The sequence below is a fragment of the Apodemus sylvaticus genome, chromosome 23, assembly GCF_947179515.1.
Source record: "Apodemus sylvaticus chromosome 23, mApoSyl1.1, whole genome shotgun sequence".
NCBI classification, from domain to species: Eukaryota; Metazoa; Chordata; class Mammalia; order Rodentia; family Muridae; genus Apodemus; species Apodemus sylvaticus.
Window position 1 is genome coordinate 40,351,367 of NC_067494.1, and position 12,387 is coordinate 40,363,753.

The 12,387-nt window shown below is 47.4% G+C and overlaps 1 protein-coding gene across 3 annotated transcripts in view; it reads left to right on the forward strand.

Moving 5' to 3' along the window:
* Positions 1 to 12,387, forward strand: part of Tulp4 (TUB like protein 4) — a 139,826-nt gene that overhangs the window by 87,029 nt on the left and 40,410 nt on the right. For all 3 annotated transcript variants that reach the window (XM_052169326.1, XM_052169327.1, XM_052169328.1), the window contains exon 5: positions 12,154 to 12,334. In XM_052169326.1, coding sequence (XP_052025286.1) covers positions 12,154 to 12,334 — 181 coding nt within the window. The remainder of the gene's footprint in view (positions 1 to 12,153; positions 12,335 to 12,387) is intronic.

A 12,387-nucleotide genomic window follows, 5' to 3' on the forward strand; every position in this document is an offset into this window, starting at 1 on the left:
GTGGAAGGGTAAGAAGAAACAACTGTTTAACTCATGGCAGCCAAAAAGCACACAGACAGGAAAGAGAAAGGTGTGTGTTCCTCAAAACCTTTCAGGGAACAGCACTGCTGCCAAGCAGCTGGCCTTCCTTCAGTCTATTCTCCTGGAAATAATTATGGGATGAAACCATTGATTAAGTTAGATCTCTCGTTACTTCACTGTCCCTGGAAACACTGTCACAGATGTGCTGTATCCTAGTGTCTCAGCCGGGCGGTGGTGGCACACACCTGTAATCCCAGCACTCTGGGAGGCAGAGGCAGGCGGATTTCTGAGTTCGAGGCCAGCCTGGTCTACAGAGTGAGCTCCAGGACAGCCAGGGCTATACAGAGAAACCCTGTCTCGAAAAAACCAAATCCAAAAAACCAAAAAAAAAAAAAAAAAGTCCTAGTTTCTCTTATCTGGTCAAGTGCAATCAGAAGGAACACTCACATCCTGTCTTGCCATTCTCAGATATCTCTGACATGGTTTTGACTTGAAGTTCGCCCAATGTTTGTAGTTAGTGACATAGCTGGTTCTGGCATTACGTATGTGACGTGGAGGGCATGATTCCTGTGGCCTGGGATGGTCTCACCTCAAACATCCATGTATATGAGGATTGGCTCCACTTGCTTCCTGGTTTCCAGAGATTTTAACATGGTCAGAACAGCTTTCAACAGAAAGATGTGAATCTTAGATAGCTTGGACTCTAAGAGGATTTGGGATATTTCCTGCCAACTTCTAAATATTTAAGCAGTGCCTCTTTATAAGTGAGTTAAGAAGCCAAGCCCAGAGGTTTTCCCTCCTATTTGTTACCTACTTTCTTCATTCTAGATTGGTGGCTTGTGTGCCATCTTGGGTGGGGACTGTGTGACGACTGAGCATCAGTTGTTAACTGCATGCACAGACATGACTAGTTCTCAGTTTGCAGAGTGCATTTCCACCTGTGCGTTCTTCTGCTCCATATCATGCTCCAGATGGTGTTGGTGGGATGTGGAATATTTGCTCCAGTTTGTGGTTAGGAATATGTTCAGAAAAAAGAAGATGTGTTTAAATTCAACAATAATATCCTATGATAGTCTTGCTCTCCGTTGTCTTTGTCTCTTCTTACCCTTCATACACACATTTTTGTAGTACATTTTTGTGTACTTGTGCATGTTGACACATCAGCCTTACATAACTTACATATCACTCACTCACATTCTGACATCCAGAAATCATTAGTGATGTCATCCATTGTCAAGGTTCATTGCCCTGATTGTTAGAAAAACATGGGGTATCGTTGGTTTTATGTTTTTGTTTTTAAATGGATGTTTTTCCTGCTTGTATGTCTGTACACCATGTGCATACAGTTCCTTTGGAGACCAGGAGGGGGCATCAGTTACAGACAGATCTGAGCCAACATGGGTGCTGGGAACTGAACCCAGGTCCTCTGAAAGAGCAGCCAGTGCCCTCACTGCTAAGCCACCTCTCTAGCCCCTCCCCACAAGTGTGTTAATTTTGTATACTTTTGCTTTGTTTTTGGAACCACAGTCAGTTTAGTTTGTATATGCCAATTGGTGGTCTGGTCCAGCTTTTCACTTTTGAATGTTAGGATCTAGAGCTCAGTGTGAGTGACCGTGGCCGAGGGACTCAGACTCAGATTGTGTAAACTGTTCTTAAATGGTGATGGCTATCTGTCATTTCCATAGGACAAAGAAAGTCACAAATTAAGACATGTTTCAAACGGATTAAAATACCAGGTTATAGTGAAAAGTGTCTGTTATCAGCCATTGCCTGATAACATTCTTCAGCAGTGTGTTAGTGGAAGATAGAGCTCACTCCCCACATTCTAAAAAGGAGCATGTCCGTTCTGAGAATGCTAGGTCAGACACAGCGGTGGCCAGTGAGTGGCTGTTAAGACAGTAGCTCAAGATAGCTTGGTTCTGGACCTCAGTATTCTACAGTGGCATTCCACATTCAGAGATCTTCGTCAGGCAGTGAGCCTCACCGAAAAGGGGGCTTTGGTTTTCTTTGTGTTTGCTTTTTGGTTTGAGATTTTTTTTTGTTGATGTTGTTGTTGGTGGTGTCTTTGTTGGTAAAGCACTACAGACAGTGTGGCCGTGCTGCAGATGCTCCTTCGTCACACTGCAGACGCTCCCTCCTCACACTGCACACTCCCTCCTCACACTGCAGATGCTCCCTCCTCACACTGCACACTCCCTCCTCACACTGCAGATGCTCCCTCCTCACACTGCAGATGCTCCCTCCTCACACTGCAGATGCTCCCTCCTCACACTGTACACTCCCTCCTCACACTGCAGATGCTCCCTCCTCACACTGTACACTCCCTCCTCACACTGCAGATGCTCCCTCCTCACACTGCACACTCCCTCCTCACACTGCACACTCCCTCTTCACACTGCACACTCCCTCCTCACACTACAGATGCTCCCTCCTCACACTGCACACTCCCTCCTCACACTGCAGATGCTCCCTCCTCACACTGTACACTCCCTCCTCACACTGCAGATGCTCCCTCCTCACACTGCACACTCCCTCCTCACACTGCAGATGCTCCCTCCTCACACTGCACACTCCCTCCTCACACTGCACACTCCCTCCTCACACTGCACACTCCCTCCTCACACTGCACACTCCCTCCTCACACTGCACACTCCCTCCTCACACTGCACACTCCCTCCTCACACTGCACACTCCCTCCTCACACTACACACTCCCTCCTCACACTGCACACTCCCTCCTCACACTGCACACTCTCTCCTCACACTGCACACTCCCTCCTCACACTGCACACTCCCTCCTCACACTGCACACTCCCTCCTCACACTGCACACTCTCTCCTCACACTGCACACTCCCTCCTCACACTACACACTCCCTCCTCACACTGCACACTCTCCCTCCTCACACTGCACACTCCATCTGCACACTGCACACTCCCTCCTCACACTGCACACTCCCTCCTCACACTGTACACTCCCTCCTCACACTGCATATTCCCTCCTCACACTGCACACTCCCTCTGCACACTGCACACTCCCTCCTCACACTGCACACTCCCTCTGCACACTGCACACTCCCTCCTCACACTGCATACTCCCTCTTCACACTGCAGATGCTCCCTCCTCACACTGCACACTCCCTCCTCACACTGTACACTCCCTCCTCACACTGCATATTCCCTCCTCACACTGCACACTCCATCTGCACACTGCACACTCCTTCCTCACACTGCACACTCCCTCCTCACACTGCATACTCCCTCCTCACACTGCATACTCCCTCCTCACACTGCACACTCCCTCCTCACACTGCACACTCCCTCCTCACACTGCACACTCCCTCCTCACACTACAGACACTCCCTCCTCACACTGCAGATTCATTCCTCACACTGCAGACAATGTAGCCGAGCCAGTAGATGCTCCTCCTCACACTGCTGAGGCTGAAGGTTAACACTGAGACATTGGCAGTGTGTCTGCGGCTCAGAGGTGGCTACTACTTACATGTTCTTACACGGCTTCCTCTAGATGCCCGCACACCTGCCGGGTTAGGTGCTCAGTTATGTAGTCCTCATCTCAGAGAGCATCCCATTCAGTAATTTTGCTGGAAGACAAATACTGGGGGCATCTAATTCAGTTTATAACAGACTGATAAATTATTGGAAAAAAGAAGATGGAAACAGCAGTGGTGTAAACAGCTTGGGATGTGTTCCTGTTAGAGCATTGCAGGGCTGAGGGAAAAGACGGCGTGCCGAGAGTAATAGATATGATTGACAGAGAAGTCTGAAAGCCCTCCGTGGCTCCTGGGGACTGGAGCAGTGGGGTGTTCTGCAGAGCCCCGACACGCCTCTTCTGTGCTTTCTGGGTGTGGGAGAAGGACAGACCACTTGAATGTGCAAGTGATTTGCCACACGGACATTAGAAACTGTGCCTCCAGGAGGTTTCAGGTCATGGCCAGCTGTCCTGTCACGTGAGATTCATCTCCTTTCTTCAGAAAGGCTGGTACAGTCCAGCAGCCAGCCAGACGTGCTTTATCTGTTTCCACTGACGAAAGCTTTAAAACCAAGGTTTAGGAATTAGTCTAAAAGATGAAGGATTCTGTGTTAACCGTTTGTGATGCACATGTAGTGGCATGGGAAGGGAAGGTACTCGGTGGCTCTTGATTTCCCTGGGAGGACAGGATTCCACAAGGACTGTGCTGCAGAAGGAGAAGGGTACACCTAATACACCTGTTGCTAGCTGCTCCAGACTTCAGTTTCCCCGAGTGCAGTTCATGCTTACTTTGTAATCCTAAAACCTTTAAAGGGAAGGATGCTTAAATCTCATATTTTCTTATACACTCTTAAAATGATTTCAAATAAAATGGGAAAGGTCTAGGTTAATAAATATTTGACAGTTACTAAGCCTCCATTTTTTTATTTTCCAGATTTTAGAATGTGCGGGCATGATCAGGCCACATATTTTTCTAAGCCCTTTAACCTTGAAAGGGTTATTTTGTCTCTCTTGCTAAAAGGAGGGTTACTATAAAACACCATCTGATGTGTGCTGGTGGTATTCCAAGTACACTGAGTTTATACAGTCATCTTTAGGAGACATTGAGGGAAAAGCCAAGAAAGGCTCCATGTGAAGGAAAAGTCACATCTATATGCAAATGCTTTGCTAGAAACAGAACTCGTAAGTGAAATGGAGCCAAGTGGAGACGTAAAATGGGGTTCTCACTAGGACCTGGCACTGACTAATCTAAAGATATTACAGTTACTGCGTAATTAAACATTTAAGGGCATCTCAGTTTCATGTCAAAATGAGTGGAGCCAAATTTTGTCCTATTTTTTCACTTTTTATCATTTCCTCTCTCTCTTGTGTGTGTATGTGTGTGTGTTGATGGGTATTGAACCCAGGACCATGGGTGTGCTAGGCAAGTACTCTCACGTGTCTGTCTGTTTCGCTTTTGAAGCAGTCTCTCTTTGTAGCCCTTGGCTGTCCTGCAGCCGCACTGCTGTAGAACACGGCAGGGATGACTCACTTTCCTCCACCTCCTGAGCTACTGTTAGTTACAGGTCTGCCCACCATGCACAGCTCTGCTATATTTTTACAGTATTCTTAGCGTGAGTTTGAGGTCACTCATTCACTCTCAGTGCATCTGTACAGGTCTCTTCAGAATGTGTGTCGCTCTCTTAACCACCGCCCACCGGGATGGCTGCAGCAGTCAGATGGGAAGAGGCTCTCCCGGACACACAGTCCCAGACAAATGGTCATACAGCCTCTGCTTTCTCAACTAATGACAGCGTTGTAATCAAAAGTATTTTTCTAAGATTTGACACATAGGTGTTCTAACACCTGGAAGAGAGACATACCCTCTGATAGAAAAATGTCAAACTTGAAAAATTGAAGTATTAATGAGTGTTCACTGTTTGCAGCAGATTTGTATCCACTGTAGGCAACATTTCCTTGGCTGCCCTGTAAGGGCTGGCTTATGTCACAGCGTCATTCTCACCTCCCCAGAGGCCTGTAGATGGTGAGTCCTATGGCAAAGAAAAAGACTCGGAAGCCACTATGCTCAGCCCAATAGGAAACGCAAACCATAGTCTCTCTCCCGTTCCTTACACAGACTTTTGGAAGAGTTTCTTTAAAAAGAAAAACAAAGAACTCTGAAGCTTGGTAGATTAAAATGATCCACGCCCTTGTTGAAGACCTTTGCTGGTTCCTGGAGCGAACGTGAAGCGCCTGTGTGGTAACTGTTGGCTCCTGAAGGGACATCTCCAGAAGGGACCCAGGTCACTGGAGACACGTGCCTCTGACTTGGCTTCAGGATAGAGGAACTTGGTTTACACTACATGACTGTGTTGTGGGCATTGCTCTGGAATAAACACTCCAGCTCCAGTGAGTTGGAAGAGGAATGGCACGGTGGACTGAAGCCAGGGTAGCTCCCGAGAGGCCTGGCTCTGCTATAGTTGGCATTCTCATTTACTGTAATGCCATGAGTGGGGCAGGCAAGCAGTGAGCAGAGGCACATGTGGCATCAGCGAGGTGTTAGGAGCAACCATTGTTGAAGCTATTTCTCCAGGTCTTTTCTGTCCAGGAAACAAATGAAGTCGTGCTTAGAGATGAGCAGCACAAAATCACTAAATCGGGTATCTAAGAATTGCTCTTTCCTACCGTGTTTGAATTCAGGAGCTCTACCTGTTAAAATATACTTCAATATATTTTGAATGGAGGAAGAAAGACATGCTTCTAAAACACAACCCTATGTATGAGACCTTTGAGTAACCTAAATGCCGAGTGTGCCATTCTCCAAAAAGGCCCATCTTGCGTTTTTATGAACAATTTCACATGGTGCTGGGTTTGGGTAGACTGTGTAGACTGTCAGGGAGTAGTCTTTTCTGTATGAAGGACCCAGGACCAGGACCAGTGTGTGGCCAACTTGGCCTGTTGTAACGGCTACTTTCAAATCCTCCTACCTCCCTCTACCAGCCATAAAAGCTTTCAAGTCCTATTTAAAATGCTACAGAAATATTCAAGTATGTTCCTAAATATGGTAGCAAGCTTTTTTTTCTTGCACCTACTAATAAGCTTCTTTGTGAAAGGGCTGAGAGAAGGGCTGGGCATAGTACATTTGGGGAGGCAGGCTGATTTGTTTGCAGGCCAGCCTGGGAGTTTGGGAAGTACTAAGGTCAGGGTCTGTCCTGCCCCACAGTACCTGAGATACGTAGTGGCTGGAGCAGCGTCTACAGGGCTGTCGCTGGTACCGAGACAAACCAGTCCCAGCACGGGCTAGCCCAGGAACTGGTATCGAGACAAACCAGTCCCAACACAGGCTAGCCCAGGAACTGGTACCAAGACAAACCAGTCCCAACACAGGCTAGCCCAGGAACTGGTACCAAGACAAACCAGTCCCAACACGGGCTAGCCCAGGAACTGGTACCAAGACAAACCAGTCCCAACACGGGCTAGCCCAGGAACTGGTACCAAGACAAACCAGTCCCAACACGGGCTAGCCCAGGAACTGGTACCAAGACAAACCAGTCCCAACACGGGCTAGCCCAGGAACTGGTACCAAGACAAACCAGTCCCAACACGGGCTAGCCCAGGAACTGGTACCAAGACAAACCAGTCCCAACACGGGCTAGCCCAGGAACTGGTACCAAGACAAACCAGTCCCAACACGGGCTAGCCCAGGAACTGGTACCAAGACAAACCAGTCCCAACACGGGCTAGCCCAGGAACTGGTACCAAGACAAACCAGTCCCAACACGGGCTAGCCCAGGAACTGGTACCAAGACAAACCAGTCCCAACACGGGCTAGCCCAGGAACTGGTAGCAAGACAAACCAGTCCCAACACGGGCTAGCCCAGGAACTGGTACCGAGACAAACCAGCCCCAACACGGGCTAGCCCAGGAACTGGTACCGAGACAAACCAGCCCCAACACAGGCTAGCCCAGGAAGGGCAAACTTGAGCTGTCCGTGACTACTGAAGCAAAGTGAGTGGAGCCGCTCTGCCATCTGTGCAGCCTGACTGGGCGTCTTAAAGGAAGAAAGAGGAAGAGAAAGGGGCACACGGACACCACTGTAGGAGAACACGGCTGGAAGGTGCCTGTCTGTCAAGGGAATCGGAATTCTGCACCTACTTAGCTGACTGCCGCCAAAAGCAGGAGCTGGGGTCCTGTGTAGGATTGTGGGCTGGGACAACCAGTTCTCTTAGAGACACTGAGGGAGGCCTTGTCATTCTAGGGACATGGCCTTGAGTTCATAGAAACAGTACCAGTGTTGACTCAAGGCCAGCAAGGCAGAAGGGGAGTGGATGAAACTATTTGTGCTGAAATTCTGCATTCTTAGATCATGGTTAGGTGCAGACAGGTTCAGATCTCAAAGGGTTTGACTGGACTGTGATTGGGTTAGTTTTGTACTGGAACAACACATATCTGACAAGGCACACATGCTCTCAGAGCCAAAGGCAGACTTGCTAAATGGGTTGCTGTGGGTAGGCATGAAAAGATAGCCATACGAATTCCACAGGAATACCTGTGGAACATGCACAGTTGCTTCTGGAGGTCAGCCAGCCAGCCACTGGCGTTCAGGCAAGGATCGTCATCAGGATGCAATATTCAGAATAATCCACATGAAGAAAAGCTAACAAAAGCTTGACTTTAACATGGATAGACAACAGGTTTTCTCCCATCTTCTATTCTCAGTTTGCTCAGTGTAAATCTCATGACAGATTCTGTTTCGTGTATCTTGTAGTTTATCCCACGAGTCCGTGATGAGCTGAACAGAGAGAGAACCACACCAACCAGAATTCTGATGTGTGTTGGAACACAGCGACCCAGGCGGGTCTCAGATTGGTGGTTCTCCAGCCTCAGCCTCTGGGGACAGAGATTATAGATGTGCATGACTGTGCCCAGTTTGGGGGTCTTAGTTGCTACCCTCAGTAACAACAACAAAATGAAATGCAGTGTACAACTCTAGCGGCTGCACCTGTTTGAGTTAAAGAAATGGATTTCCTTCCTCAAAGCCTCAAAATTTTCAGAATACATGGAAGAAAAGAAAGCAAAGTGCTCCAAAGGAGAGACAGTCGCATGGATGGACGAGGCCTGGAAAGGAGGGAGCTGGGCCCCGCTCTGCCCTCTTCTCCTCCGCTGGGAGGATTCATGGTCCCCGTGCCTGTTTGGGAAAGTTAAGGGCTTAAAATAAAGACGGGATTTCCTTTTGTGGTGCAGCACTACTACAGAGTCGTTGGGGGATCTGGGGAGGAGGGAAGAGAAAGCTCATTTCTGGGCAGGAGCGGCTGTCTCCTTGTCTCTAGGTTAGTTTAAAAGCAGTCTTCAGCAGCAGAGAGCTGTAAGAGTGTTCAGAATCACACAGATTGACTCTGTCAGATGTAAAGGTACACTTCATCTTTTCAAAATAAAACAAGAACTATTCTACTGGGTGCAGGTGCGCAGCTCTGTTCTTTTACACCTGGCGCATTTTGGAAACTGTTTCTTTAGTTACAAAGTATCTAGGCCTTGAAGCTCTTTTTGAAGGCCACTGTTCTAAAATGTGAGAGGGAAGTTTGGTGTGGATTGCACATTAGAACAGAGGCTCCCTCTGAAGAAAGAGAGGGATGTCTTCTCATTCTTGTCCTCAGCAGGCCGTTCAGTTCTGCCACTCTCCATGCTGAAGTTTCGGGAGCATGGTGCAAGTACTTGTGCTCCCCCGGCTCTGAGCCGGAAAGCTTATAGAAAAGTCATCACTTCCCTCAGAAACGAATTCTAGGGCTGATAATTACACTGCATCACAAAAAGCTGCTTGCGGAGGCACACTTGTGGCTGTGCAGTCCCTCGGCCTAGCCTACCAAGCATGTAGAGGGCATCGTGTGTAGAGGGAACTAATTGTACTGTGAGATGCTGCTGCTTCCAGAACAAGCAACTGGGGACGGTGCTGCATCTTCACCTTCTTCACTCAGGGTCGGAGCACGGTTCACAGTTCACTGTAAACCACTGGCAACAATAGTACGTGCACATGGAAGGCCAGTTCTGTAGGGAAATGAAAAGATGGCATATTTTCTGGGTGAGGGTGTCTATTGCTGCAATGAAGCACCATGAACAAAAAGGTTGTAGAGAAAAGAATATAGAGGATACAGGAGCTTACACATACACATCATATAGTCTATCACTAAAGGAAGTCAAGACAGGCACTCACACAGGGCAGGAGCGTGGAGGCAGGAGCTGATGCGGACGCTGTGAGGGGCTGTTGTGTCCTGGCTTGCTCAGCCTGCTTTCTCATCAGCCCAGGCATGACATCACCCATAATAGCCTGGGCTTCCCCCCCCCCACCCCCGTCAACGCCTACTTAAGAACATACCCTAGAAGATTGCCTAGAGCCAGATCTTATGGAGACATTTTCTTAGTTGGGTTTCTCTCCTCTCAGATGACTTTAGCTTGTATCTTGCTGATGTAAAACTATCCAGCACACATGTGGATTACTAAAATCACATTATTGTTAAAGGAACAAAAAACAAAAAAAAAAACCCAAAAACCAACAACAAAATCTGGGGCCAGCTCTAAGGGATCTGACTCCTGGTCTATGGGCGTCAGCACTCATGAACACATACATACACACGGTATATATACTTTTAAAAATACAGTAAAATAAATCTTAAGAGAACACTGCCTTGTAGTTTATATTTCCAACTGAAAGGCGATTGAAATGTAGAAATAGCATTGAGTTAGCTACCTGCTGAAAGGCAATTGAAATGTAGAAATAGCACTGAGCTACCTGCTGAAGAAACTGTGGCATAACCTTACAGAGGCTGGTGCCTACTCTCCAGAAGCATGAGAACTACCAGAAGAAATAGTAGGAAGAAATGTGGGGGAGGCAATCTTAGGGGAAGAAATAAATATTGGGTTTTAATTTAAAGAAAAAATGGAAAAGGTTAAAATTTGATTGGTTGAAAAACTAGCCCAAAAGCCAATGATTTTTTTTTTTTGCAGAAATTATAATAGTCATTTCACAGAACCATGTGACATCTTGAGGTGCAAACCTGTCCTCAAGAGGTATTATGAAGGATGTCACAACACCAGAGTGGAGTTGAGAATACGGAGTGAAAGCTGTGGTTAGCCCAAGGCCAGTTCTGTGTGGAGAGCCCCTGAATCTGCACCCTCCGAGTGCCTGCCGTGTACCACACAGGCGCTGTGTGGTACCCTCCGAGTGCCTGCCGTGTACCACACACGGTCTGTGGAGCTGTTGGTATGATGTAGTCGCTGAGAGAAGAGAGAGCTAGGCCTAACCTTGAGCAGTAAGCAAGCCCGGAGTCTGGAAGGGGCTGTGGAGCCCCAGCCCCAGTGTGCCTCGGCTGTGCAGCTTGGCTCTGGCTGTGGGCAGAGACGGTGTCTCCCTGCGCGCGGTCTCATTATTCTCCCCCTGCCTCGTTCTCCTCAAGTCCTTTGGTCGCTTAAGCTTTAGATCATTTGAAGCGATTAGTCATGAAAGAACTCGTAATGGTGATTTTTTTTTTCAAATCTGACTTCATGTTGTATTGTACTGTTCTTGAGTTATCTGTGACATTCTTGTTCCAGAACAGTTGCTTTCTCGGTCATTGCTGAGAGCAAGACTGCAAGAGCTTCTTCTTCCCTCCAGGTCATCCCAGTAGTGGATTGTCTTCTGTGGGACCTGTAGTTGGAATGAGTTCAAAGCGGACCCTCGGACTTGGCGTTTTGTTCTCTTTTGCTGTAGTGTGGATCTTGAATAGCAGTCACTTATTAAATTGCCAGGCCTCCCCCCCCCCCCTTTTTATCTGTAGAGACTTACATGCCTGTTCTCCCGGCTGCTCTTGGTTCATACTCTACATAGAAGCTAAGTAGTGTCACCAAGTGCAGAGGTGTGCTCTGCCCTGTGCAGATACATTGCTGGCCTTCGTGCACGGTGACAGGTCGTAGGGAGGCACACGCGGCTGCACAGAGCTCCCACCCTTCAGAGCTCAGCTCAGGCTGCCACAACAAAGCACGGATGGTAAAATTGAGGACTGTATCGGATAATTGATAAAATAGAAGATTTTTTTGGTATATATCTTAGATACAATGGTAGGCATACAAATACAATTAGAATATAATTGAAAAAGGAAGTGGAGACATTTTCTGATAAAACTGAAGATTTTCACTTATGTATGATAAAATTAAGGATATCATAGGATAATTGATAATATTGAAGATTTTTTTTGGAAAAAAATCTCATACAATGGTAGTCATACAAATACAATTTGAATATAATTGAAAAAGGAAGTGGAGACATTTTCTGATAAAACTGAAGATTTTCATATAATATGTATGATAAAATTGAGGATTACATAAGATAATTGCTAAAATTACATTATTTAAACTTAGTTATGGAGATGGTGTGGCCAGCTCCTTAGGCTCCTGCCACTGTGACTTCCCCATTATGGGGACTGTCACCTGGAACTGAGCTAAAATAGACCCTGTGAAGTTAGCTTTTTTTGTGGGGTATTTATCACAGTAGTGGAAAAGAAGCCCAGGCAATCGTCCTGTCGCCCCAGTTTTCCTCGGTTTGTCTTTTTAGTTGTGCATGTATTTTGACCTCTTAACAGAAACTGAGGTGGAAATGTGCTCCGCTTGTTCAAGGGCCCTGCTCTCTGGTTGCAGGTATTGTTTGGCACGGCCGACGGGCAGGTGATCGTCATGGACTGCCACGGCAGAATGCTAGCCCACGTCCTCCTGCATGAATCTCATGGCATCCTCAGCATGTCCTGGAATTACCCCATCTTCCTGGTGGAGGACAGCAGCGAGAGTGACACAGACTCGGATGATTACTCCCCTCCTCAAGGTAACCGGCTGGCTGCCCTCACTTTTATTGCATTTGCCAAAGAGAACATCGGG